The sequence below is a fragment of the Drosophila gunungcola genome (genome assembly GCF_025200985.1).
Source record: "Drosophila gunungcola strain Sukarami chromosome 3L unlocalized genomic scaffold, Dgunungcola_SK_2 000003F, whole genome shotgun sequence".
NCBI classification, from domain to species: Eukaryota; Metazoa; Arthropoda; class Insecta; order Diptera; family Drosophilidae; genus Drosophila; species Drosophila gunungcola.
This window is the reverse complement of record NW_026453179.1, coordinates 3,051,233-3,075,472: the sequence shown is the minus strand read 5'-3', so window position 1 is coordinate 3,075,472 and position 24,240 is coordinate 3,051,233. Positions and strand designations below refer to the sequence as shown.

General features: G+C 43.3%; 4 protein-coding genes across 5 annotated transcripts; 1 reads left to right on the top strand and 3 right to left on the bottom strand.

Moving 5' to 3' along the window:
* Positions 1–8,149: 8,149 nt before the first annotated feature.
* On the bottom strand, positions 8,150–13,554 carry LOC128258575 (ATP-dependent DNA helicase Q4). The gene is made up of 7 exons (XM_052990266.1): positions 13,344–13,554; positions 10,724–13,277; positions 10,000–10,651; positions 9,199–9,939; positions 8,957–9,132; positions 8,579–8,895; positions 8,150–8,518 (listed from the first exon to the last, which is right to left on the bottom strand). Exons 1-7 carry the CDS (start codon positions 13,443–13,445, stop codon positions 8,285–8,287), a joined length of 4,776 nt encoding a protein of 1,591 aa, XP_052846226.1. The 5' UTR covers positions 13,446–13,554; the 3' UTR covers positions 8,150–8,284.
* Positions 13,555–14,067: 513 nt separating this feature from the next.
* On the bottom strand, positions 14,068–16,636 carry LOC128258609 (glycylpeptide N-tetradecanoyltransferase). The gene is made up of 2 exons (XM_052990316.1): positions 16,329–16,636; positions 14,068–15,569 (listed from the first exon to the last, which is right to left on the bottom strand). Exons 1-2 carry the CDS (start codon positions 16,531–16,533, stop codon positions 14,356–14,358), a joined length of 1,419 nt encoding a protein of 472 aa, XP_052846276.1. The 5' UTR covers positions 16,534–16,636; the 3' UTR covers positions 14,068–14,355.
* A 549-nt stretch (positions 16,637–17,185) lies between these two features.
* Positions 17,186–20,089, top strand: LOC128258920 (UDP-glucuronic acid decarboxylase 1). Its single transcript, XM_052990934.1, has 3 exons — positions 17,186–17,986; positions 18,060–18,241; positions 18,843–20,089. The coding sequence occupies exons 1-3, from the start codon at positions 17,344–17,346 to the stop codon at positions 19,335–19,337; spliced, it is 1,320 nt and encodes a 439-aa protein (XP_052846894.1). The 5' UTR covers positions 17,186–17,343; the 3' UTR covers positions 19,338–20,089.
* Positions 20,067–23,696, bottom strand: LOC128258917 (steroid hormone receptor ERR2). 2 transcript variants are annotated; one of them, XM_052990926.1, is made up of 3 exons: positions 23,160–23,696; positions 21,199–21,772; positions 20,067–21,141 (listed from the first exon to the last, which is right to left on the bottom strand). In XM_052990926.1, the coding sequence occupies exons 2-3, from the start codon at positions 21,757–21,759 to the stop codon at positions 20,230–20,232; spliced, it is 1,473 nt and encodes a 490-aa protein (XP_052846886.1). In that variant the 5' UTR covers positions 21,760–21,772; positions 23,160–23,696; the 3' UTR covers positions 20,067–20,229. The 2 variants fall into 2 exon arrangements, with proteins under 2 accessions (XP_052846886.1, XP_052846885.1); XM_052990925.1 differs by lacking the exon at positions 23,160–23,696 and adding an exon at positions 22,298–22,478.
* Positions 23,697–24,240: the final 544 nt, after the last annotated feature.

Below are 24,240 nucleotides of genomic sequence, written 5' to 3'. Positions count from 1 at the left end.
CCAACACCGAAAGTTTCTATTTAAAATTATATTTCTCAGGGTTTGTTGAATAGTTTTACAAGGGTTTGCAATACCTTAACACAGCAAAGGTCCAGAATTAATCCATTGACAATTGGCTAACTTTGAAAATCTAAAAGGGCTCTATAAATAACTATTCTATTATTCTTTTTTTTTTACATTGATTTTTTTACACAACGTACAAAATGTTTTTAAAAATATATAGCATTAAATTTCTAAAAAAAAACAAACAAAGCAACAACTTGTTAAAAACTTATTTTTCATTATTAAAAATGTTCAAAATTATAGGACTAGATTTGGGTAAAATTAAAATGGGATCTTAATCTTAAGCCATTTTAGTTATATCTAAACAGAAATTAAAGACCATTGGTTTGTTATCATGTGGTTTGGTTATATCAATACTTAAACAATTAACTAATCAACTATAATAACTATATTTACCGCACAATTGTCTGACCAAAATCTCTTTACATAGTCTAATAACTCCTCATTTTGACACTTTCACCATTTTCCCAACGAATCCCGTCCATGCGAAGCAATTTAGGTCCCAAAACGATGGGCTACCGTTTCCAGCATTGATGACAGTTGATGATTATTAAAACAAAACCCGAAATTAGGCACTGTTGGGTGTGAAATGCCTGCAACGGAAATGAGGTTTCGCTTTGATTTACGTAGGCATCGAATGTCGCAGGACGGCAGCACAGCCTACCTGCCGCCCACCGAGTTACCTGCACTTCTGCCCTTGCACTCAAAGGACATGGACATGGGCAGCGGCCACTCGGACAGAGCAATACTCCCACTCCCCCAATCTGGAGAACATTCGCCCCCAATCCTCCGCCTTAGGAAACTTGACACGCATATTTAGTGGCAACAACAAACCTAATTACGTGTGTCCAAATGCGACGACCACTGCAGCACTTGGGGGCGGGTGGCAAGAGCCGCCCCTCTTGCCACAGAATTACAGTGCATTTATGACTCTATGACTCTATGACTCGACCGGGGTCTTCACCTCAACACGTACTCCCCATGGCTGCAAAATTCATCCGACTGCACTCCTACTTGTGAATTCCTCGCCTTGCATTTCGACTAGAACATGCAAATACGGTGGGAAAACAGCCTGGTAGAACATTTAGCACTAGTTACCTGACTGTTTTCTAAGCTAAAGCAATGAAACTCGTTTTTCGGCTTACAATTGTTTAATATTTAAGTTAACTAGGGATTTACTTAACAAATGTTCTTATAAATATCCGATCTGTTTCTAAATTACATAAAAAATGTGTCGTTTGTAATTATTAGAAGTAGTTTAACAAGTTTGTTTTAATGCAGATTTATATACAAATTAGAAACAAACAAAAATGTATTTATTTTTCAAAATTAATAAAGGGCTTACACTATGATCTTTTCGGATTTATACATTGTTCCATATCTCTACACCCAAAGAAAAAAAAACTGAAAAATTAAGTTTTACAAGTGTGTTACAAGTGTTACAGCCAGTATCAAATACTTATAATACTTAAAATACTTAGTTATATAAGCCCTTAACTTTATAGTATCATTTATATACCGAAGAGTTAAAGGCCTTACTTTTAAACCATATAAGTTTTGTTTTGATACTTTCGTAATGTTAGTTTTATATTTATCTTATTGACAATTTTCTTATACAGATAATAGTTACATTTTTCTCCAAATACCTTGTTCACTGCTGACCAAAACAAGTCGCCCTTGAGCCGGCAGCTGCAGCATTTGTCATGAGCAGGGACTGCTCGACCATCTCGAATAATCGAGTATCCTTGCGCCTGGAGTCCACATCCACCCAGGGGGATAATGGTTGTGCTGCGAACAGATTCTATGATTGCATCTGTTTCAGTCAGCTACCAGTTACCAGCTACCAGCTACCAGCTATAGCTGTTACCAGTTACCAGTTACCAGTTTGGGGCTTGCCAACTCCATCTTTTTCGATCCCCAGATCCATAAGCTATTCCCTGTGTGCTCTTCCCTGGCAATCCGAGTGTTGTGCGTCCGGTTTGTGGTAGCTAAATTAGCTGCGATTAGGCCTAATAGAGCCGCAGTGCATGGAATGCATTCTGAACAGCTGCATTGGCTGGCACTGCTCTGCTGGCTGCTCTGGTTCTGCTCAGTTAAAATTGCTAGATTACTTCTGCCGACCATCAGCAGGCAACTCGTCCCGGAAATCTCATTTACCAATCACTGATATTTGTTATGTTTGTGCTGAGTGAAATCCTAGGGACCGAGACATTAGCAATGATTGAGTGGCAATTTGACTGAGTTTGTGTAGGGGTTACTCCTATGATAAAGTAATTATGAGGTCTAGAGTAAGCTAAATATTATAGCAAGGGTATTTATATGTTTTATTTATATGTATATGATTTGAATGTTTTCTATTTTATTAACCACAGATATTTGTAAGCGAGTGATATCCCAGTGACCGAGATATAAGCCATAATCTCTATCAAATTGGCTGACTTCAAGCCGATAAATTGATAAATTGTTAATGATATCTTTAGTGAGCGGAGAACTATATCGTAGTTTTTTTTTACATTTAAAATATTATATCGTTTATATGTATGATTTCAGCATATGCTATATTATTTAAGAAAATGTTTTTCATAAATTAGATTAAATTATAAGGCTCTAAAAATACTTAATTTTGTAGAAGAATTCGTTAAAACTTTGTAGCATATCTTAGAAGATTATTTTTATTTAAAACCGAAACGTTTTTGCGGCCCAATTTTTATTTATTTAGCTTATTATGCATACTAATATTTCAATTTTTAATAAAATTAAACTAAAAACACGAATGAGTTATTTGTCAGTTCTTGGCTAGCAAATATTGCGGAATTATCGAATAACACTTGTACATTTCGAATAGTTTAGCAGTTATGGCTCCCAAAACTCTCATATTTACATGTGTAAACAAAATCAAAGGGGTGTTCTCCACAAGCTACGTCCCTCGCTCGTCACATGAAGTGGAAGCCAGCCATGTGACCACAACCGAAACCCTTGGCCCACATCCTGAATGGGCTAAGACCCTCCTTTCTTCAGTTCGCCCTTGTGCCCCCTTAAACGCTTGCCAATTCGGAGTATTCATAGTTCTCGCCTGCTGTTGTTCAACAAGGGACATGCATAAAATTGACCATGATTTCGCCTGACAACACATCATCTTGGCCAAAAGATGAAGGGTGTTGGTAGAAGGGGTAGAAGGACGAAGGATGTCATCAAATTTGTGGGCAGCGCCTATGCGTATGCAACAAATTTGCGAGCAACTGGGGAGACAGAAATGCAGAAATTTCGGTTTAGAAATGATGTGTGTGTGTGTGTGTGGGGGGGGGGGAAACTATACCAATGTACAGCTGGTAAAATAATTACTTAATTAAATTTATTGACTTGTTTAAGTTAATTTAGACTGCAAGTGGTTGGGCGTTTCATTCGATTTGCCACAAAGCAATCAAAAATTAAGAGACAAGCCAGGGATTTGTGAGTGTGCTGGCAAAACCAAATCAATTTCCGCACACACACACTCACACACGCACACGCACACGCAAAAGGGAAAAATCCTATTAACAATTGTTTAGGCCAATTGCCAGGCATGGCCTAAATGAAGAGCCGTAAATTTCGTTGAGTCTCTCAATGAATTTTGCATTTGGCAGTTGACAAAAAGTGTTGGTTTATCTGTTGCCCAGAGACGAAAATAATGAAATGTTTGTTTGACCGAAAGCCCACCGAATTGATTTTTCACCTGCTGACTAATAACTTTTGACAGGGGCAAAACAAAAAAAGTATTTGCCAAGAGCAGGGCAAACAGGCAAACAAAGGCTGCCAAATATTTTGGGTTCGAGCACACAGGAAATTGTTGCATCGAGTTGGCCATATTATGTAAATCACTGCCATTGACAGCCGCCAGCAACAACAATAGCAACAACAACAGCAACAGAAGCCACAATTTTCGGCAGCAAGAGCAACAAAATACAACAAAATACAACAAAATACAACAAATACAACAAACTACAACAAACTATTGTGTGCAAAGCCCGAAAACCACTTTGGGCCCAACTTATTTGTGGCTAACAAATTTGCATGCATTGACGCATCATCATCGCAGTTGCGAATTCATCTGGATGTACGTAGATCTGTACTAAACTGTAGGTCTATGTGTGCTGGTTTCCCTTTTTTTGTTGCCACAAGGACAGCACATGGGACTCTGAATGCGACTGCAAATCTTGGGCAAATCGATTGAAGTTGTGAAGAGCAGGCAAAGGCGTCCTCAATGTGTCAGCTCAAATGCCAATTAGTTGGCTGGGATTTCAGGGATATCGATGGTACAAGCGATAAAACAAGAAACTGCCATGGTTTTTGAGACCGATTGAAGGCGGGTTCGTAAGGAAAAACACGGACTTGAGAGGTGAAAAAGGAGCGTAAAAGGTATAAAATGGAAGGGGAAAAATCTAAAACATCAAATTTGGCATTAACTTGAATCTTATGTTTTATTTACCCAGCACAATTGTATTTCTTAGGTTATTTTATTTTTTTAAACATTTATTTTTTTATCAATGTGAAAAAGCTTTACACTTCTGGGATTTTTTTTTTTTTGAATAATATCAGTGCGGCCACCAGACAATTTTAAATCAAAACAGAGCTGGCCACATAGGCAATAGGAAATTTTTATTCACCGTTTGAAATCAATATCATTACCGAATTTTAAAGATGAAAGGCATTTCAAACAAATTGTCTCATGCTCATTTTTCTGTATCACTTTGATTTTCCATTTCATACTTTTTCCACTTTTTGAGTTGAACTATATGTGTCATTTTATTTAATAAATATTATACATAAGGGGATAAATTTAGCCAATTCAGTTGATTTATTCGAAACCCCCGTTAAATCCTCGTTAGAGTACTTCTTAAGCACCACTAAGTGCATTCATTTGCCCTGATTATATATCACACTGAGAGCTTTGTAACGATCGTTTTACGGATATTTGTCTGCCTTTTTTTGTAGGGTTTCGGCCTTACATTGAGCCAAAAGTGATGCCTCATTAGGCCACTTTTCACACACTGTGAAAAACCTCTGCAAACGCACAACACAACGCACAACACAACGCACAGCACACACAATCCCTCTCATCCTGGGCCATCGATAGGTATTTGGGGTCTAATTACAAAACACAAATGCACTATAATTTCAAAACCCACCGGCTTCCTGCCCCTGCCCCTGCCCCTTCCCCCCTTGTTCCCTTACTCAGCCTGCCTACTCCTGCATGATTTCGTAATTTAAACGGCAATCACCTCTCGGGGTCCCCCAAACCCCCCGATTTGCGCCTGGTTTCCCTTAATTTTCACCCGATTTTCCCCCCGATTTCACCACCATATGTCAACAGGCAACAAACAAACTTCTGTCAGCAAAATCATGCAAAATGTGACACCGAGCGAAGGGAGCTGTGAATGGGAATGGGAATGGGAATGGGAATGGAAATGGGGGAAATTTCGAGTGGATTTCAGGTCTGGAACAATGTATCCTACGCTTCTAACTGGGCGATCCCATCCCCTTTTCGCCCTTGTCAGTCAACGGGCTGCGTGTCATTCAAAGCTTATTGATTCGGATTGAAAAGCTGACATTTGCACATATTTCACATATTTCACATATTTCACATATTTTGCGCTTTTTTATGCGGATGATTTGCCGCCAAAGAATGGAACAAAGTTAACAGTTCAATGAGATTTTCATTACAATCCAGAAGCTATTTTTGATTCGTCATTGGTTATCCAAAATAGTTGCCAATTAACGTGTAAAGGATTAAGATTATAGCTCAAGGGAAGTGGAATATACTTTTGGTTTTTAATCTAAAAAACTAAAAATCTTGACTTTCCTTCAAAGCAATAAAATATTCTGTATAAAATATACATACTATATAAAATAAAAATAATCTATACAAAGCTTTCAAAAAATGTTTCTCGAAACCTTTCGTTCTGAAATTTAAATTTACATTCTGAAAAGAAATACTTTTAAATGGGAAAACAAAGTCTTTTGGTTGCTGTTTCTCTTGTTTTGGACAAGTTTCAATAAAAAAGTTTTCAAAAAATGTTTTTTTTTTGTCAAATTTAAAAAAACAACCTGTTAATTTTTTGTTTGAAATTTTAGATACAAAAAAAAACGTATGAATTAAATTTAATTTAAAAACTTTCAAAAACCAAGTCTACCACTAACTTTTATTTGTGTTTCCACTTGTAGAGTTTTTCTTTGCGCTTTTAAAAAACAACAACTCTTGGGAAATAGCGCACAGCAGTAGAATGAGAAATCGAGGAGCAAAATTAAGAAGGAAATCATCTGAGGGAAATGCAATCTGTAAGCGATGCTGCCTGATTTGGTTTGTCTGCCCTCATTACGACCTTGGAGTGCAGTACCACCCCTTTCGCCCTTCGCCCTTCGCCCTTCGCCCACTCTGGGCCAATCACACAGGCCATTTAACTTTAACGACAGTCCAAGAAGACAAGGAACAGAAGGAGCGAGGACCACAATATTTCCGACTAGGCTCGGCCCACTGGCCAAAGTTTCTTGCTCATTACAATTATTGTATATATGAAAAAGTTTTTCTTTTGCCCTCGATTTTCCGCTTTTCTTTTCCGGATATTCAATTTCTTGCTTTATGCCGTTGACTCTGCTTGAAGTTCAAATACCATTCTTTTCGTCTTTATTTTATTCATGTGTTTATTTGTTTGTCGAAATACTGAATTTTTGATAAGACAAGGAAAAGGCAAAGGCAAAGTTGTTAAAATCCTTCAGGAATCTGAAAAATTAATAGAACGATGGAACGGAAGTTGGAGTTGGGGCACAATACAGCAAGCAAAGCTGGCTAAGAATATTTACGGCACAAACAAAGAAAGTGCAATTGAATTGGTTTCGTTTAACCTTTGACCTAATCGACAGCATCAAATCGTTTTTCATAACTATAAATAAAGGGAGTTAAGAAAAAGGGAAAGCCAAAGGGGCAAGTGCTGATTTTGCCTTTTGTCTTAAAATGCAATTGTTGATTGTAAAAAGAAAATACTTTTAAATGGTAGAGGTGGGAAGAATACTAGTTTTCTTTTGTAAAATTACTTGTTTAGCAAGTTAATAAATATTTAATTGCACAAAAAATCGTTATGTTAAAGTTGCTCTTACTCCAACTTTCAAGCAGATTTTGCAGAGTTAGTAGACAATTTATTATTTTACCTTCTATTTTTTTGGTTTAAAAAATTTCAGAGTAAGTAGGCCGAATAAAATGTACGTAGCTCTTCGTCGTCACATCGATTAATGCCAATCTGCGACGAAAAGAAAATATCTGCTTAAATATTGATTTCATTTCCATTTATTGATTTTCGCGTTACACCACATATTTTAGATATTTTTTTGGGATCAGATAGCAGCTTTATCCTTCACAAATGCTCTGTGGGTCACGAAATATGAGCTATAAGCTGCAAGAGAAAAACATCTCATTTACATTTTATTCAGCTGTGCAAGTTTTTTAAATTCAAATAACGATATTAATATCAGATATAGACACTTGGAGATATCTTGTCAACTTTAGTACTAGGCCCTAATCAAGCAGTTTCACTGTGTCCTTGCTTTTAGTCCTCTGCTGGGGAAAGTGTCTCGGCTCGAAGTCCTTGTTAGCTTTCCGCCGCTGCCACTTCAGTGCAAATGGCGCTACCAAATATCTGCATAAGCGAAACTTGGTTTTTTTTGCTATAATATTTTGCGTGGGCTTAACGAGCAGCATTACAGAGTCCTGTTACCAGCGAGAACTAAAGCGGAGACACCCTCCCACGCAGACCCCCAAAAGCCGAGGCGCAAAACCCGAGGCACGAGAAAGCACGGGCGCAAACCCATAACTTATCTAAATCGTGGAAAAAACACATTTTAAACTAAAATTTTTGGCGCAAATACTGACAAAATTTGATTTGATATGTCCGAATCAAATTGTTGATCAAGTTTTGAAACTTTTGTAAATATGACTCACTTTAAAATGACTGTTAATATATAAAAAAATTAATATATTTCTTATTAGGAATCTATTTAAAAAACTTTCTATAAATGTAAGAAGCTTTAAAAAAATGTTGTAATTAAAGGGTTTTTTATATTTGAATAGACTTAAAAGAACAATAGCCACAAATGTTATAGAATGGCATCACATAATTTCAAATTCATGGAGATATTTTATAGGTTATAGGTTCACTAGGGCATCACATATGGGAATTTACATAGCCACCGATTAGGTGCGCCTCTTGATGATGGCCATGTTCGCCAGCTGCAGGATGCGATTGAAGTCGACCTTGACGTGGGCGCGCCAGAACTTGCAGCGTCCCCAAATGACGGCCGGATAGTTGGGGCTCGTGATGCCGTGGAAGATGCGCGCAATGTTCCGTCCGCTGAACGTGTTGTCCGGATACATGTTGATCAGGGCGTGGACGTCGTCCGTGATGCTCTCATCCGGCACGTTGCTGGGCTGAACGACGAAAGTAAAATGGTAATTAACGTACATAAACATGGGGGGCCAAGCAAGTACCTCCACTTCCAACTCCAGATCCTGCGGATAGTCATTGGCGAAGTAGTTCCGCACAATTGCCTTTAGTTGCTCGCCCCGATCCTGGGGAAAGTCCGCACTGCAGCACTGGCCACAGGAACTGTAGGCCACCGCCGCCAAGCCGTGGGCCACATACTGCAGCTGGATGAGCTGGGTCCGCTCCTGCTTCACGGATCGCGTATAGAGCGTGTCCAGGGCACTGTCGATCTCCGTCTCCGTAAAATCGCCCGGCACCTTGATGCGGAAGCCCAAGTCATAGAAGCTCACCGTGATGGGCGAACGCTTTGGAAATCCATTCACTTTTGGGGGATTGTGTGGTTAGGAAACTGTAAAGATCTTAAAGATGGAGTACTATCTCACCTTTCACCCACTCCAGGTCCTTCAGTTGGTACTTGACCACGCCGCTGTTCCAACCTATTCCCGCTGCAATGTCCGTCACAGAGAACTCAATGATGTTCGAGTCCTCCTTGAAGGTCTTGTCCCTAATCTGCAAGGCAATGGCCATGGCCAACGGTGGACATTCTTTTGCTGCGTGCCTGAAAAAGGGGAAAACAGAGAAGTTAGCTGAGATCCGACAGAGTTCCACTCAAGGCATCACTCACTTCAGGTACTTGGGCCCTCCGTAGGAGATCACCTTGGCCATCACATATGCCGAGCTGAGCACACTGATGCACCAGCGCGGTTCGAGCTCCATGTAGCAGAGCAGCGTGGATATGTTCTCCGCCGGGATGTCCAGCATCTCGACGGTTTTCTCCACGGAAAAGCCTATTTCATGACCCGGACACACATGAACCCTCGGACCGTCGCCTTCGAGGGCCATTGGAGGAGCAGCTCCCTGGGAAGCCTGCTTGTCGCAGCTGCACGGCACAAAAATCTTCTGCAACAGCTTGCGGATCACATGCCGATCGATGGAGTTGGAGTAGACATGCCGGCGCAGCTCACACTGATCGCCACCCTTGGCGTCCAGGAAGAGGTGGCAGTGGGATGGCAAGCCATCGCGACCTGCTCGTCCGATCTCCTGCACATAACTCTCGAAGTTCCTCGGCATGTTGTAGTGGATGACGGCGCGAATGTCCGGCTTGTTGATGCCCATGCCGAAGGCGATGGTGGCCACCACGATGCGCAGCTCGTTGCCCATGAAGGCCTTCTGGACAGTGCGTCGCCGCGAGGCTGGCATTCCGGCATGGTACGGCTCCGCCTGCCAGTTGACCCGCTTGCGCTTCTTGCCCTGCTCCTGGGCGGGCTGTCGCCGATCCTGCACGCATGTTCGAATGAAGCCAGCGATTCGCTCACACTCGTCTCGCCGTGTGCAGTAGATGATGATGGACTGACAGGGCTCGAAGCTGGAACAATCGGAAATAGTCAGAAGATCAAGCCTTTAAGGGATTGGGGATTAAGTATACCGCTCGCTATTGAGTAGCTGGAGCAGGGCCGCATCTCGGTTGAGATCCTTGGAAACGGACAGCACCAGATTGTCCGGCAGGGGGATGTCGCTGATGACGCCCCGCTCCCCGTCCGTGATGCCCAGGTGGTTGATGATGCTCACCCTGGTGGGCAGCGTGGCGGTGGCCGTCAGCCCCAGGACCGTGTGAACGCCCAGATTCTTTCGCAGCACCTTGCAGATCATCAGGTAGCTGGGACGGAAGTTGTGACTCCACTGGGACACGCAATGCGCCTCGTCAATGCAGGCGAATGCAATGGGCGGCAGCTGGCGGAGAATGGCCCCGAATCCGGTGGCCCGCTCCCCGGAAACCACAGCCTCCGGCGAAACCAGCAGAATGTCGATTTCCCCGTCGGCAATCATCTGCTGAATCTTCATGCGCTGCGGCGCCGTCTGGTTGGTGTGCAGGCAGTGGGCACGCAGGAAGTGCGGCACCCCGGTCACCTGGTCCTCCATGAGCGACACCAGCGGCGAGATGACCAGCGTGATGGCGCCCATTTTGCGGCTATACAGATAGGCGGGCAGCTGGTAGCACAGCGATTTGCCACTGCCTGTGCTGAGGGTAACCAGCGAGGAGAGACCGGAAAGGGTGCGCATGATGGCCCGATCTTGACCTGTTGAGGGATTAATTAAAATAATTAAATGTTAATACAATAAAATAAAATGTAATGTAATGTTCGTCTTACCCTTTCTAAAATTACTGTGGCCAAACATGCGCAGGGCTTCCAGCACTTCCGGCGTCGTGTCCCGGACACTTCCATCCGGCAGGAGGTCGTATATTGGCCGAACACCGCCGTGCTGGCTGCGATTCGAAGTGGAGGCGGTGGTGTCCAGGCCAGCCTGCTTGAGGAACTCATCGGGAATCTTGTGGCCAACGTATGTTTTTATAGGCGAAGCGGCTTTCTCCTGGGAAAGCGGCTGACTTAGGGAGGCTTCGACGGCTGCGTCCAGAGCCTCGAAGTCGATGTCCGGATCATCGCTAGACCAGTCCGGCTCCGGATGCGCTTGTACCTCCTCATCACCGCTGCCGTCTTGAACTTCCTCCTCGGAGTCATCAGATTGCTCAGATTCCTCACCCTGCAGGATGGCCGCATTGGCCGCCTGGGGTAGTCTGGAGATGTTGCGACTGTGGGCCACCACAGCTCCCTGGCTGGCCATCTCCTGGGCCTCGGCGAGCGTGGGGAATGGCGAGGGATCCTCCTCCAGCTGGGCGGATAGGGGCAGGAGGCTGTCCCCCTTCACCTTGCACTGCTGGGCGAAATGTCCCACTCCGCCGCACTGGAAGCAGGTGAGCACTCCGCCGTCGCAGCCACCCATGTCCATATCCGGGCCACTCAAGGCAGCCACGCGCTTCTTGTGCCGCCACTGCTGCTTCTTGTACTTGCTGAAGTTCACGGACTTTTTGCCGCGCACAAATTTCTTCTTTTGAATGTTGATAGTGACAAAGTTTTCGTTTAACTTCCCAGTAGCTATCCGTTCCTCCAGTTTCTTTCGGGCAGCGGATCGCTTTTCATCCACCAGCAAGTTGGATCCCTCTGCTCTGTTCTCTGTTCTGGGTCCCGCCGCAAAAGTGCTAATATAGCGCCGCGCAGTGGCATCTGCTTTCTCCAGGTCCTGCTGATTGATTCGAGGAACGGAGGTTATGTCGCCTGCCTCCAACGCCAGCACGTACCTCAAGTCTTCCGGATTCAATGGCTGACTCTGTTCCTCCTCCTCGGGAACAGAAGGAGGTTCAGCAGCAGAGACCTTCTTGGAGTTCCTTGGCTTCTTCTCCACCTTGGGTTTCTTCTCCGCTTTGACTTTGGGTTTCTTTTCAGCTTTGGGCTTAGCTTCCGCCTTGGGTTTAGAAGTCTTCCTTTTTCCGGCTGCTTGCTTGCGCTTTGCCTTTTCTTTCTTGCTCTTCTCCGGCTCATAGGTTGCATCCCCATCCTCGTCGGCGGAGAAGTCCATAGCATATTCATCCTCTGGATCGACAGGAGCCACAGCTTCAGTTTCCGGTTTGGATTTGTTGGGTTTTTCAGCCATTTCGGCTACCTCAGAAGATCCTTCTGTGGCTGGCATTATCCTGCGTCGTTTGGCCAGCTGTCGGTACTCCTGGGGCTCCGGCTCCTCCTCGCTTTCAGCCACAACAGAGTCGGAATCGGTATCAGTGTTCTGTTCCGCGGGAGGATGTTTTAGCTTGGGAGCAGGGTGCTTCTGGCTGTTTGCAGAAGTTGTCTGGCTAGGAGGAGCCGGTTTCTGGTTCATTGTAGAACTGTTAACAGATTGCAACTCCTCTGAGCTGGCTACCGTTTCGATCTTCACCGGCACCAGCTGCTTCTCTTTGGCAGTGGACTTTAGTTTACTTAAATCAAGATTGGCCAGTCCAAAGTTGATTTTCTTTGGTGGACCATTATTATTATTTGCAGCTGCAAGGGGCGACTCCACTTCAAGAGTATTCTCCTTTGTGTTCCGCTGAAGCCAGCCGTCGTCTACCTGCGTTTTGATGGTTTCCTTACAATGATCGCCGGCCAGCAGCGTGTTGGTGGCTAAGGCCTGCTCCTTCTCCTTGTACTCCTGCGCCTTGCGTATAAGTATGGTCTCGAAATCGGGCAGTTCTTCTGCCAGAGCAGAAGGAACTGAGCTGAGGGATGTGGTTGAACTGGATGCGTTGACTGAAGTGCGTGACAGCGGCTTGCGGGGATTTCGTTTGGCAAATCCGCTTGTGGATTTGAATAGCTTGGCACTCAAGCTGGGCTTAAGACTGGCGGTAGCCTTAAGCGGTTTTCCTTGCGCCGGAGCGGAAAGAGAAGCCTCTAGGGGTTGCCCCAGATCTGGTTGCTTCTTGCTGACTTCCATGCCCCAGGCATTCCGGTTGATCGGCAGCTCCTCCACCGCTTCAAACTTACGGATCACATGGTTTTCATCGCGGTTGACCAGATTGGTGAGCACTTGGCGATTGGGCAGATCCTGAAGATTAGAAAACGAACCCTGCGCCTGTTGCGGATTCTCGCCCAGATTTGCAGAGCTCTGCGGCTCCACCAGTGCGGATATATCTAGTGGCAGTTGGGGGCCACCACCAAGACTGACATCCTGGTCCAGCAGGCTTACGCCCAGATCACTGGCCTGCGACATCTCAAGGATATCGTAGCCATCCTCACTGAGCACATCGTTCAGCGTTTCCTCTAGGAAGGAGGTCTTCAGTTTGTAGTACATCTTGTAGGAGTCGCGAATCTCCTGGCTGGCCTCCCGTATATCATACTGGCACAATAATTTTATTTATTTTATTTAGTTTAGTTATTTAGTTAGTTTAGATCCCAATCTCACCTTCGATGGAACCCGACCATTCTTCTTCTTGAAATCCTTTTCCCACAACTTCACACGCAGCTTGTATTTCTGGTATTTCAGCTTGAACACCGAGTCGTCCATATCGGCGGCTGTCTTTAATTGTTATTTATAATAGGAAATAAACATTTGGAACAAGATTTCAGCAACTAACAAACCAACACAAGTGCAGCTGTTTTCGCTGAACCCGCGCTTTTTCGCCGCCGTTGCCAGACCGATGCCGATGCAATAGAGTTGCCAGACTATCGCATGCAGAACAGTGCCCAAAAATAGAGTAAATGCCGTTTAGCGGTTTTATTTAGAAAACAGATCGGGTATAAACTAAATTACTTAAAAATTATAATTCTAAACAAATTTATTTCGAAAAATATCTACTTTATTTATTATGCAAATTTGTTGTTAATTTAAATGAGGGTAAAAAAATTTTTTTTTTATATAATTAATGCTGTTTTATCTCAATTAATAATTAAAATATTATTATTATTATAATAAATACAATACTACTACATTATTTCAATTAATTTACATATTGCCGTTTTTATATTTCAACTTATTTATAATCACCATATTGAAAATACAATTACATTAGCTGTATAAAGGTTTCCAAATGAGTTTTAAGAATGCTGGAACAATTTATACTGTACAACTTGCAGAGTATGTCAGCTATTAGCACCACCGGAAACAAAAACTTATTACACATAAAAAGTCTATAGATATTGCTGCGCATTTTATTCATTTTGTGTTCGTTTTGTTTTTGTAGTAAAAAATATTCAAGCTTGGCCGTTGCAAAATGCAGTTTTCACATTGATGCTAGGTAAGTGACTCGCAAAGGGTTTCCCTCGCTGGAATAACTGAAGATTACGGGTAAAAGCTACGTGGGTATGGACAGGAGCCAAGCAAAGCAGCCGCACGGGACTTCCAGCGGGGTGGACAAAGCGGAGGAGGGAGAGCGGCGAAAGGCAGGGCGAGAATGTAAACATAGGTGTTGAGGAGCCTACATGAGTATCAGGGCAATCTCCTCCGGCTGCATCGATGGACAGCGCCAGTTGTACAGGTAGTACTGCAGGTTGCCATCCCCGGCACCGAACTTAAGTGGCGCAAAGTACTTCTTGTTCTCCATGAGGTCGAGGGCATTGTAAACGTCCATCTGGACATTACGGGCCGAGATCAGGGCGTCGTTCATCAGGTCCAGCCAGGGCGTCTTCGTGGACACATTGTAAAAGGAATAGGCGGCGCGCACGGTCTTGTGCACTGGATGGTGCATCACCGACGAAGGTAGGCAGTAGTAGCTGGTCAGATCAGTGATGTTGCCCTTCTCGTCGGCCACCACGAAGCAGTCGATGATGCCCTCCTTGGGCGTGAACCAGTGGCGGAATTCCTCCTTGCTAAAGACCGGACTCAGATGAAACCGCTTCAGATACTCCTCCAGCAACTTGTGGGCCTTGTCCATGTCCTTGGCCGTGATCCGGCGATAGCCCTTTGTCTTTGGCTGATCAGGCAGTTTGTACAGCTTCATGGTGCGCTGCATGGTCATGTTGCGGGCCAGATGCGAGAAGCGCACGTCCACCAGCTTTTTGGGATTGAGGGAGCGGTGCCAATAGCGGCAGGTGGCAACCGGCGTGGGCAGCACCACCCCAGCCGTGTAGGCCGCCTGGAATATCCCCGTCAAATTGACGCGACGTGTGATCTCACGGATCAGCACTGGAGCCACCCGCTTGCTGCGCAACTTCTTGTGGACGCACAGGAAGTTGATGTCCACCACCTTGAGCACCTTGTCGTAGGACTTCAGCTTGCTGGGAATGGCCGAGATGAAGCCCACCAATTTGCCGGACTTCTCCACCCGCACGCCCACATGCCAGTCGCGTTTCCAACCCGGCGGCTGCAGCGACCACTTGAGGAACTCCGGCTGGTAGTCGAACCGGAACATGGCATCGTCGTCCTCGACGTAGTTTTCATTGAGAAGCGTGTACAGCTCCTTGAGGTCGTTGGCATCGGTCAGGTCAAGGGTCACCCACTTGAAGCCACCGGGCAGAGTGTAGGGCTCTGCCCGAATCTCACTGACCTCCTTGTTCGGCTCGATGCACTCGTTGGTGGTCACCTGCTCGTCCAACTTTGTGACCGGCTGTGTGGACCAGAAGGCGAACTTCTTGGCCATCTGGCGGGTGCTGGCCATCGCATCGGAGACAGCCTGTAGCAATGCCTGCTTGCCTGGAATAAAAATGAAGTATTGATTTTAATGAACTATTAACATACATATGTATGTAGCTGCTCCTTCCCCAAAAATAAATGGTTTGTTACCCTCAAATTGTTGACACTTTAGTGTGTCAGATAGAAAAAAATTAGGAACAATTACAGAACACTAGTTTCGTATGATTTACAAAAAAGCAAGGCTAACTATACACACCCCAAAATGGGCTGTTTAAACATGTTCCATGAATCATGATATCATGAAGTTACGGAAGGCTGACTATAAATTATGCAAAAAGTAGATTTAAGTTTATTTTATTTGTAAAAGAAGTAAGCTTACAGTTTTCTGTTATTATTTTCAAAACGTTTATGCTTGTATATTTTTTTAAAAAAAGGATCTGCATTTTAGATTATTTTTGGGCAAGCATAGAATATTTAACTTTTAAAACAGAACTTCGTTGTTGAACTCATAATAGCAATGATTTACAAGATGAATAAGATATTAAAAAAAATTTGATTATGATTCATGAAAGGGCTTATCCTTCAATTATTAAATAAATTGCAATTAATATTATTATTTAATTTGTTATTTTTATAATTTACTGTTTCATTTAACAAATGGAAAGAAATCTCTAGTAATTTAATTAATTGTTTATATTACTAAATTGAAAAGTTAATGTTAAAGTGCTTTGACTGTAGTTTCCGACCGAACCTAACCTCATTTTCCAGTGCCAATGAAGTGCCTCAAAAGACGCTTTTTTCGGCGTTCGGCAAACTTACTTGCATCCGCGGACACTGAAGCCTCATTCTTGGCCCCATCGGCCTGCTCCGGATCCTCATTTCCGGCTATATTCGCCGACCCCGTGTCCTGGATCTTTAAGCCGGTAAGAACCTTCTCGAGCATTTCCTCCGAGGCGACAGCCACCTCCTTGGCCTTCTGCTTCAGCTCCTGACCGGCCTGGTCGTCCGCGTTTTCGTTCGGCATGGTCCGCACTGTATTTCTGTTTTATTAGTTTAGCAAATTATAATTGCAATGAAATCGCAAAACTACAAGCAGCTGACTCAAAAAGCAGTGTGACCGTCGGCTATCAAAGCTAAAAGCTTGCATGGAGTACCGGTTCAATGTCAACCGGTTATCGGTAAAATGCCGGTTATCTTGAAATTTTCTGAATATTTAATATTCATTTTTAAAAATAGCCCAACCTTTTTATCAGATGGAGAAAAATTCTGTTGGAGGCTGAGGGCTTAGCTGGACTGGTGCTTATGGTCCTAAAACTACTGTCTTTTGAAGGGAAAAAGAGCAGACGATTTTGGAATATTATTTAAGCCTATACTTAGGAAGTTATATTGTTTATTTGTAAGCACCGCCTAAACCCCATTCTATTAATCCGATACTATGTTATTAAGTTCTTTATTTTAAAATATGCTTCATTAAAGCTCTTTATTTAATTTTCAATCAAGCTGTAAATGTCTAAAATTTATTTGCAATAGTTAAACTTATCGAAAGGTGAATTTTAATTGTATTTCATCATTTTTATTTTAAAAATTTTTATATCGTTAATTTAAAATAGGGCGCGGGCTTCACCAAAAGTTTAATGTGATTTGGCGATGGACCGTAAACATCCGTTGGGATTTAGTTTACTCCAACTGGTCACTCTGGTCGCCGTATTGTTTATGTAGTTTCTATAGCCTAGCCGGACAAGAATGCAATGTGGCGATATCAGTTGCTGATAAGCACTGGGACCCCGCAACTTACAACCTCCGACACAACCTTCGCCTGCGCCACCCGACGACGATGACTGCCACCAAGAAGCGCCTCAAGATCGTGGCTGCCGCCTCGCTGGGCCTCCTGCTCCTGGTCTACCTGTACCGGGCAATCAGCGTTTCGGCGGGCGGAATGTCGTCCATTTCGATTTCCGCCGGCGATGAGGTACAGGCCCGCTGGCCGCCCACGGAGAGTCCGCTGCAGAGGAGCCTCCAAATGGCCTACGAGGAGCAGAGTTCCCTGATCCGGGAACAGAAAGCCGAACTGCTGCGTACCAGGGAACACCTGGCCCAGTTGGAGGAGCAGATCCGTAGTCTGCAGACGAGCACACCTAGCAAGTACCGGAAGGTCAAGTACCTCAACTACAAGAACCGCAAGCGCATCTTGATCACCGGAGGAGCTGGCTTCGTGGGCTCCCATTTGGTGGACGACCTGATGGTTCAGGGTCACGAAGTCATCGTGGTGGACAACTTCTTCACGGGACGCAAGCGCAATGTGGAGCACTGGCTGGGGCACGAAAACTTCGAGCTCATCCACCACGACATCGTGAACCCGCTGTTCATAGAGATCGACGAGATTTACCACCTGGCATCGCCAGCCTCGCCCCCGCACTACATGTACAATCCGGTTAAGACCATTAAGACCAACACCATGGGCACCATCAATGTGCTGGGTAGGTAGTAGTTTAAGTCAGATAGAGGGGTACAAACCTAACAGATTACTTTTTAAAAATGAATATGGAAAAGGACTGGCCAAGCGAGTGATGGCCAAAGTCCTGATAGCCAGCACCTCGGAGGTTTACGGCGATCCCACTGTGCACCCACAGCCGGAGACCTACTGGGGCCATGTGAATCCCATCGGACCAAGGGCCTGCTACGACGAAGGAAAGCGCGTATCCGAGACTCTGAGCTATGCGTATGCCAAGCAGGTGATACACATTTCTAATTTATTATTCTATTCTATTCTTCTATTCATTACTTCCTATGTTGTTTTGTATTGCTATCAGTTCTAATCTTCATTTGCTTTATTTTTTATCAAACAAAACGGTCTAAATGCAAAATAAACTTTCAATATCTAACGCTGATTAAATAATGACATTCTACCATTTACAGTTACAATCAAATAACAATCATGACAAATATAAATAAAAACATTTCCGTATTTAAAAAATGAAATATAATAATCATAATAATAATTTTAAATATGAATAATTATCCGATAATTTTTATCGCGGTAATCTTTGTGCATTAATAGTAATTCAAATAACATTTCAGAAAATTAATTGACGGTGACCGTTCTTTCCGAGAACCACATTCCTTAAACACAGACTGGAAAATAAAGAAAACCAGAATTGTAGCAGATCTTTCCTGATTCAATCGGTAGCTGGTCAATGAATGATCTCAATTGAAATGTCATTAATTGGTGTTCTGCTCCGCTGCTTGTCACGAGATAAGATTTCTACATCTCTCGATCTCTGCCTGCAATCTGACTCTCGAACTAATTGCTATCGCATTGTATTTGTATTTTAGGAAAAGGTGCAAGTGCGCGTGGCCCGCATCTTTAACACTTATGGACCCAGGATGCACATGAACGATGGACGCGTGGTATCCAACTTTATACTCCAGGCGCTTAGAAATGAAACCATCACGGTGTATGGGAATGGCAAGCAAACCCGCTCCTTTCAGTACGTTTCGGATCTGGTGGATGGAATGATAGCCCTGATGGGATCCAACTACACGCAGCCGGTGAATTTGGGCAATCCGGTGGAGCAGACTATCGGCGAGTTTGCCGAGATCATCAAGCAACTGGTCGGCGGACCCAGTGTGATAAAGCAAACGAAGGCCATGGAAGACGATCCGCAGCGCAGAAAACCGGACATCACTCGTGCCCGGCAGTATCTCAACTGGGAGCCGAAGGTTCCCCTCGAGACTGGACTGCAGCGGACCATCTCCTACTTTCGCAACGAACTAGCGCGCAGCGATCGTTTCCAGGAGAGCTCCAACAAGTACTTCGATACACCTTAGCATTAATTGGGTTTAGCTTTAGTTGGTGATGATGCAAAGTCTCTAGTCTGCAAATGTAAATATGACCATCGATAGCACTAATTGTAAGCCTTTAGGACCAAGCGAAATCTTTAAGGTCATGAGCATGGTTCTTTTTGTGAAGTTTTGAGATATATCTAACCAATAGATGTAGTGTTGTTAGGAATTGGGAGACAACATGTACAAATGCGATCAAATTTATAGCACTGAAGTTTGGGAAAATCATTTGAATATATGACAAATTCACATTTATTTGAATCAACTAAAATAACATTAACTTTTCTGAAGACATAAGTAGAGCCTTACGAGAAAACCCAAACAAAAATGAAAATTCCTTTAAATTATCAAAGAGTTTCTCACAAACTTAACAAGAGGAAAAGTTATTGGGCTCTACAAACACTAGTAATTAAATTTATTTATTGTATAAGAATTAAAAGTGCTATTTTCTTTGACCGCAAGTGTAACACATAAACAACAAAAGCACTGGGATATATGCAACTAACAAACAGTATAATCTTTTGTATTCAAATTACTAGAAAGTACTTTAAAGAGCCCGAAAGTTTCCACATTTCATCAAAACCATTGAAAATTGCATTGAACAAATTATTGGAGAACTGTGACTCATTTAGCCTTTATCCAGTGTAAACACGCCCCGATTCTAGGCTTAAGTAGGGTTTTGATTTGCTGTAGTTGGTAGCCCATAAAAAGAGGTTTTTCTCTGCGAACTAATCTAACCCGACAAGTATTTTACTATCTATGTACATGGCTTATCCTACGCTTAATCTACGCCAGTATACGTCCAACTTAAGTTTATATTTGCACCTTTGCTAATCAGCTAGATCTACTAGATTGGCCGCCCGCATTGTTTTTTGTTTCACCTGGCCAGCGGCTCGAGCATCTCGAGAAATAGTTTCTTCATGGTGATAACCTCATCGCGTGCGATTCCTCGCCAGAATTTCCGCAGGATGTCGTCCGCCTGCCGCAGCGAAGGCAGCAGCAGGAGCAACTGTTGCTGGTGCGAAACTGCCGAAGAATGGCGCAGCAAGTAGACAACGTCGTTAAGGGAATTGAGAATCGTATCGCGAAAGGCGCGCAGCGAACTCTGATCATCCAGCAGGATGTCGCAGTTGGCCAGCAACAGCGCCTTTAGCAAGTAGTACACCTCCCTTCGTGGCGAAATCCTCTCCATGCGTTGCGCAATCTGCACGCAGTGGTAGTAGAACTCCGTGTAACCGCACTCCTTGGCCAAGAGCTCATCCATCCAGACATCGGTGGCGAAACACAGTTTGCCATTGAACGGCAGGGAGCGGAAGGTCAGCTGGAGGGTTAGGATCTCCGCCCAAGACACCTGGAGCAGCTTCATCTGGTCGTTAAGGGGAAGCTCTATAAAGCCGGGTATTTGTTTGGCCCAGCCAATCACGCTGACCAGCTCCTTATCGTAAATATCGCTCAACACGCTTAGTATCTCATTGGGGTCATTGTTATTGTTGTTCTGGAAAATGCAAGTGCCATTGGGCGTGACTCCGACGCTGGACTCTAGTTTAATGCTGCCCGAGGAGGAGGAGGCCTCATCATTCGCAATTGTAGTTGTGTGTACTTGCGGTGGCGGCGTTTGTACGCTCAGAGCATCTGGTTCGTAAGAGTTGAGCACCTCCAGAATTTTCACATCGCACAGCGATGTGGTATTGGATTGATAAAGTAGCTGCATGGTTTGGTACGAGTTGGAGACCGGATTGCGACGGTACTTTTGCCGCCCACCACGCACTCGATCCAAACGCACGCCCTCCTGAAAGGCAAGGAACAATTAGTATTTATTAATTGATGTTTTAGATTCAGATGTTACCTTGAGCATGCCCATTAGCAGGCACTTTTGGAAGCGACACGCCTGACAGGCCTTGCGTCTCCGCTTGTTAATCTCGCACTCGTTGTTTGCCGGGCAGGTGTACTCGATGTTGCCCTGGATGGTGCGTTTGAAGAATGCTTTGCAGGCCTCGCAGCTGGCGACGCCGTAGTGAAATCCACTGGCCACATCCCCGCAAACCAGACACAACCGGCGGAGCTCATCCCTCACGGATCCGGATCCTGTTCCGGCACTCGCATTGCTGGCATTTCCTCCACTGGTACCGCCACCTCCTCCTCCGCCACTGGTGCCGCTGCCTGCTCCACCGCCCTTAAGACTATCGCCATCGTTGCTGAGGGATACGTTGTGCAGATCGCAGGATAGGGAGGTCGTCGAGCTGCAGAGCTGTCTCTCGGGTGAAACCGAGGGTGAGGACTTCATGCCGTTGGTGCCACCCTGTGTGGCCGTCGACTTGGAACTGGGACTGAAGCAGGAGGCACTGCCGCCCGCTGATGAAGTGTCCACCTCCTGCTTTATGTGCAAAATACTGACGCCGTCGGACATATTCGAGCCTTGGCTGTGGAAGAGAAAGTGCGGGAATACCAGTCAAACTATTAATTGTACATACACGCATATATAATTAAAAATTTTTAAGACTTAAGGTTTAAAAAGGGAAGAATCATGTTTAATATCTTAAGTCACTAGAATATAGAACACATATTTAAATACCAAATTAATTACGCGCTCTTTGCACTTTATTACCCCAAAAATCCGCCGCAAAACTAAAACTTAAGCGTTTAAAATGAGGAAAAACACGTTAAATTTAGCTAAATCACCACGATAGGGATCGATTTTGCTTAATGTCAAATAGTACACACTCCACAGTGGTAATAGATGCCCCCAAAAATGGTAACTATGAAATTCCAGCTTTTATCGGCACTTATCAATGAATTTTTCGACTTTGTTCCACAGTGAGGGCTAGTCGCACGAAACTTGGTCACGGAATGCTTAATGAATGCAAAATGTAATTGTAATTAAGCCGAGCCAAAATGGCTTGCGATCGCTAATCCAGAGTATATTCATCCAAAACTCGTAGTCGTACCCTTCTAAGGCGTAGAACTTCATCGGTGGTCGTGGAAAAGTACGGAACAGAACTGAACTTAAAAAACCGAACAGCGTACTGAGAGTGCGATAATGGTACTGTGCGTGGAGTACCTTCCAGCTAACGGTACTACAAATCACGACGCACAGTGCTGACATTGATTAGGCGAAATAAATTTAAAAACCAAACATTAGGAACATCGAAAATCCAATACCCTTCAATTTACTCGGAAATCTTAATATTCATGGTAATTTTCGTATCCTTGATTTAGTCACTAAAATAAAATAATATGCGAACTCGTTGGATTTATTAATCGTTTAACTAAATTACGTTTTCTGCTTTTTCAGATTTATCATAAAATGCTTTAAAATTGTTTTTTTAATAAATTTAATAAATAAATATGCCAATTTTTTAAGTGTTTTCTATTTTTAGGATCATATTTTATTTAATCAAGTTGGCAAAAAAGGAACCTACTTTTTTAGTTAAATAAACATAAATTTTTGGCTTGTAATTGATATTGTAATTGGTGGTAAACTTAAATGCTTATAAAATTTAGTATGAAATTTTAGGTGCAAAAGTCATAATTTTCCTTTTGAAAGCCAGCGATGCTGGGGAAGAAGTGGAAGTGGGTAGCAAAGCTCCGATCAGAATGCCAAAGACCTAAAGAAAGGGTATAAAACGCGCGCTGGCAAAGACAATGGGGGGCAGTATTGGTGTAGTAGGTAGACAGACAGCGGACGACATTAGCCAGGTTGCAGATGAAAGATAAGCATAGGCACTCTTTCCTTATCAGCCGCTGGGAAGCCGAAGCCAGACGATTATAGCCCAAGGTGGGCCTGTCCCTATCTGTTTACATACTTACATAAAATAGTTTAGAGGATCTTTTGTGTAATCAGCTCTACTTCAGCGCGGCGACGTCAATACATATCGGCCTGCTTCACCGTCTGTATGTATGTATTTATTTTGATCCGATTCGAGCACCTTGTTATTGTTACTGTTATTGTTTTCGTTTCTCTGCATCTTTCGAAACTCAAGACTTTTGTGTTTACTTAATTGGTGTTTTCATAGCGTTTATTTACTATGCATCGTGGCTTTTGGCGACCGATTAAATGCACTTTCCATAAGAGTGTGCGAGCGATGCAGACAGCATCTGCATCGATTTTGTGCGTCTGGATTGGGATTAAGCACTAAGTCAAGGCACAAAATGTCTTTTTGCACAGGCACACGTTACGTTTTTTAACGTTTTTTACTGTCCGCATCCTGTTTTCGCTGGATTTTGCACAGATATTTGCATATTGGAAAGATTGAAATGTAATTTTATTTTTTTTAAGAACCAGGCCTGGCCAGTGCTGGAAATTATTCGAATACTTAGCCAGGGATGCAGTCGTTGCTGGCTCACAGACACGAATCAGTGATTCGTTTCCGTGAAATCACTTTTGAACTTTAAGAAGTTTTTAAATAAAACAAACAATTCAAACGTTTGAATTCACATGATTTATAGACATAACTAAGCAAGACCATGCTATATAGTTAAAAAAAACATCTATTATTCCATTTTTTTTAATAAGAAACCACTTTGTAATTTTTACACAATTAAATAATGTTCACAAAATTAAATGACTGATTTTTAAAATTTTACCCATAAACAACCCAAATGAAATTAGAACGACTTTTATGAAATGTGTTAGCACTTATCGAAGCCAAATATCCCCATAACAGCTGTTTAAACATTAACGCAATTTGTTGCCTACAGAAAAAACACCCTAGTTACTCTTATGATGGCGTTAAACAAAAAAAAGCTAATGAAGGCCAGAATTTAAGTTAAATTGAACCCTTACTTCTCAAATCGTGGAGACAACGATGCAAATATTTCAACATGGATTTTTAATTACATGATATAGTTTTTGTGTGATGTAAATCAGTAAATCAAGGTAGATAATTGT

What these genes read in the sequence shown, in the direction of transcription:
- LOC128258575 (XM_052990266.1), bottom strand. Translation starts at nt 13,445, where the DNA reads ATGGACGACTCGGTGTTCAAGCTGAAATACCAGAAATACAAGCTGCGT. An exon ending in ATGGTCGGGTTCCATCGAAG is followed by an intron (nt 13,278 to 13,343) that starts GTGAGATTGGGA and finishes TTATTGTGCCAG; the next exon opens with TATGATATACGGGAGGCCAG. An exon ending in CCACAGTAATTTTAGAAAGG is followed by an intron (nt 10,652 to 10,723) that starts GTAAGACGAACA and finishes ATCCCTCAACAG; the next exon opens with GTCAAGATCGGGCCATCATG.
- LOC128258609 (XM_052990316.1), bottom strand. Translation starts at nt 16,533, where the DNA reads ATGCCGAACGAAAACGCGGACGACCAGGCCGGTCAGGAGCTGAAGCAG. An exon ending in TTCAGTGTCCGCGGATGCAA is followed by an intron (nt 15,570 to 16,328) that starts GTAAGTTTGCCG and finishes TTTTTATTCCAG; the next exon opens with GCAAGCAGGCATTGCTACAG.
- LOC128258920 (XM_052990934.1), top strand. Translation starts at nt 17,344, where the DNA reads ATGACTGCCACCAAGAAGCGCCTCAAGATCGTGGCTGCCGCCTCGCTG. An exon ending in GGGCACCATCAATGTGCTGG is followed by an intron (nt 17,987 to 18,059) that starts GTAGGTAGTAGT and finishes AATATGGAAAAG; the next exon opens with GACTGGCCAAGCGAGTGATG. An exon ending in GCTATGCGTATGCCAAGCAG is followed by an intron (nt 18,242 to 18,842) that starts GTGATACACATT and finishes TTTGTATTTTAG; the next exon opens with GAAAAGGTGCAAGTGCGCGT.
- LOC128258917 (XM_052990925.1), bottom strand. Translation starts at nt 22,455, where the DNA reads ATGTCAGCACTGTGCGTCGTGATTTGTAGTACCGTTAGCTGGAAGGTA. An exon ending in AAGTTCTACGCCTTAGAAGG is followed by an intron (nt 21,773 to 22,297) that starts GTACGACTACGA and finishes TCTCTTCCACAG; the next exon opens with CCAAGGCTCGAATATGTCCG. An exon ending in TGCTAATGGGCATGCTCAAG is followed by an intron (nt 21,142 to 21,198) that starts GTAACATCTGAA and finishes CTTGCCTTTCAG; the next exon opens with GAGGGCGTGCGTTTGGATCG.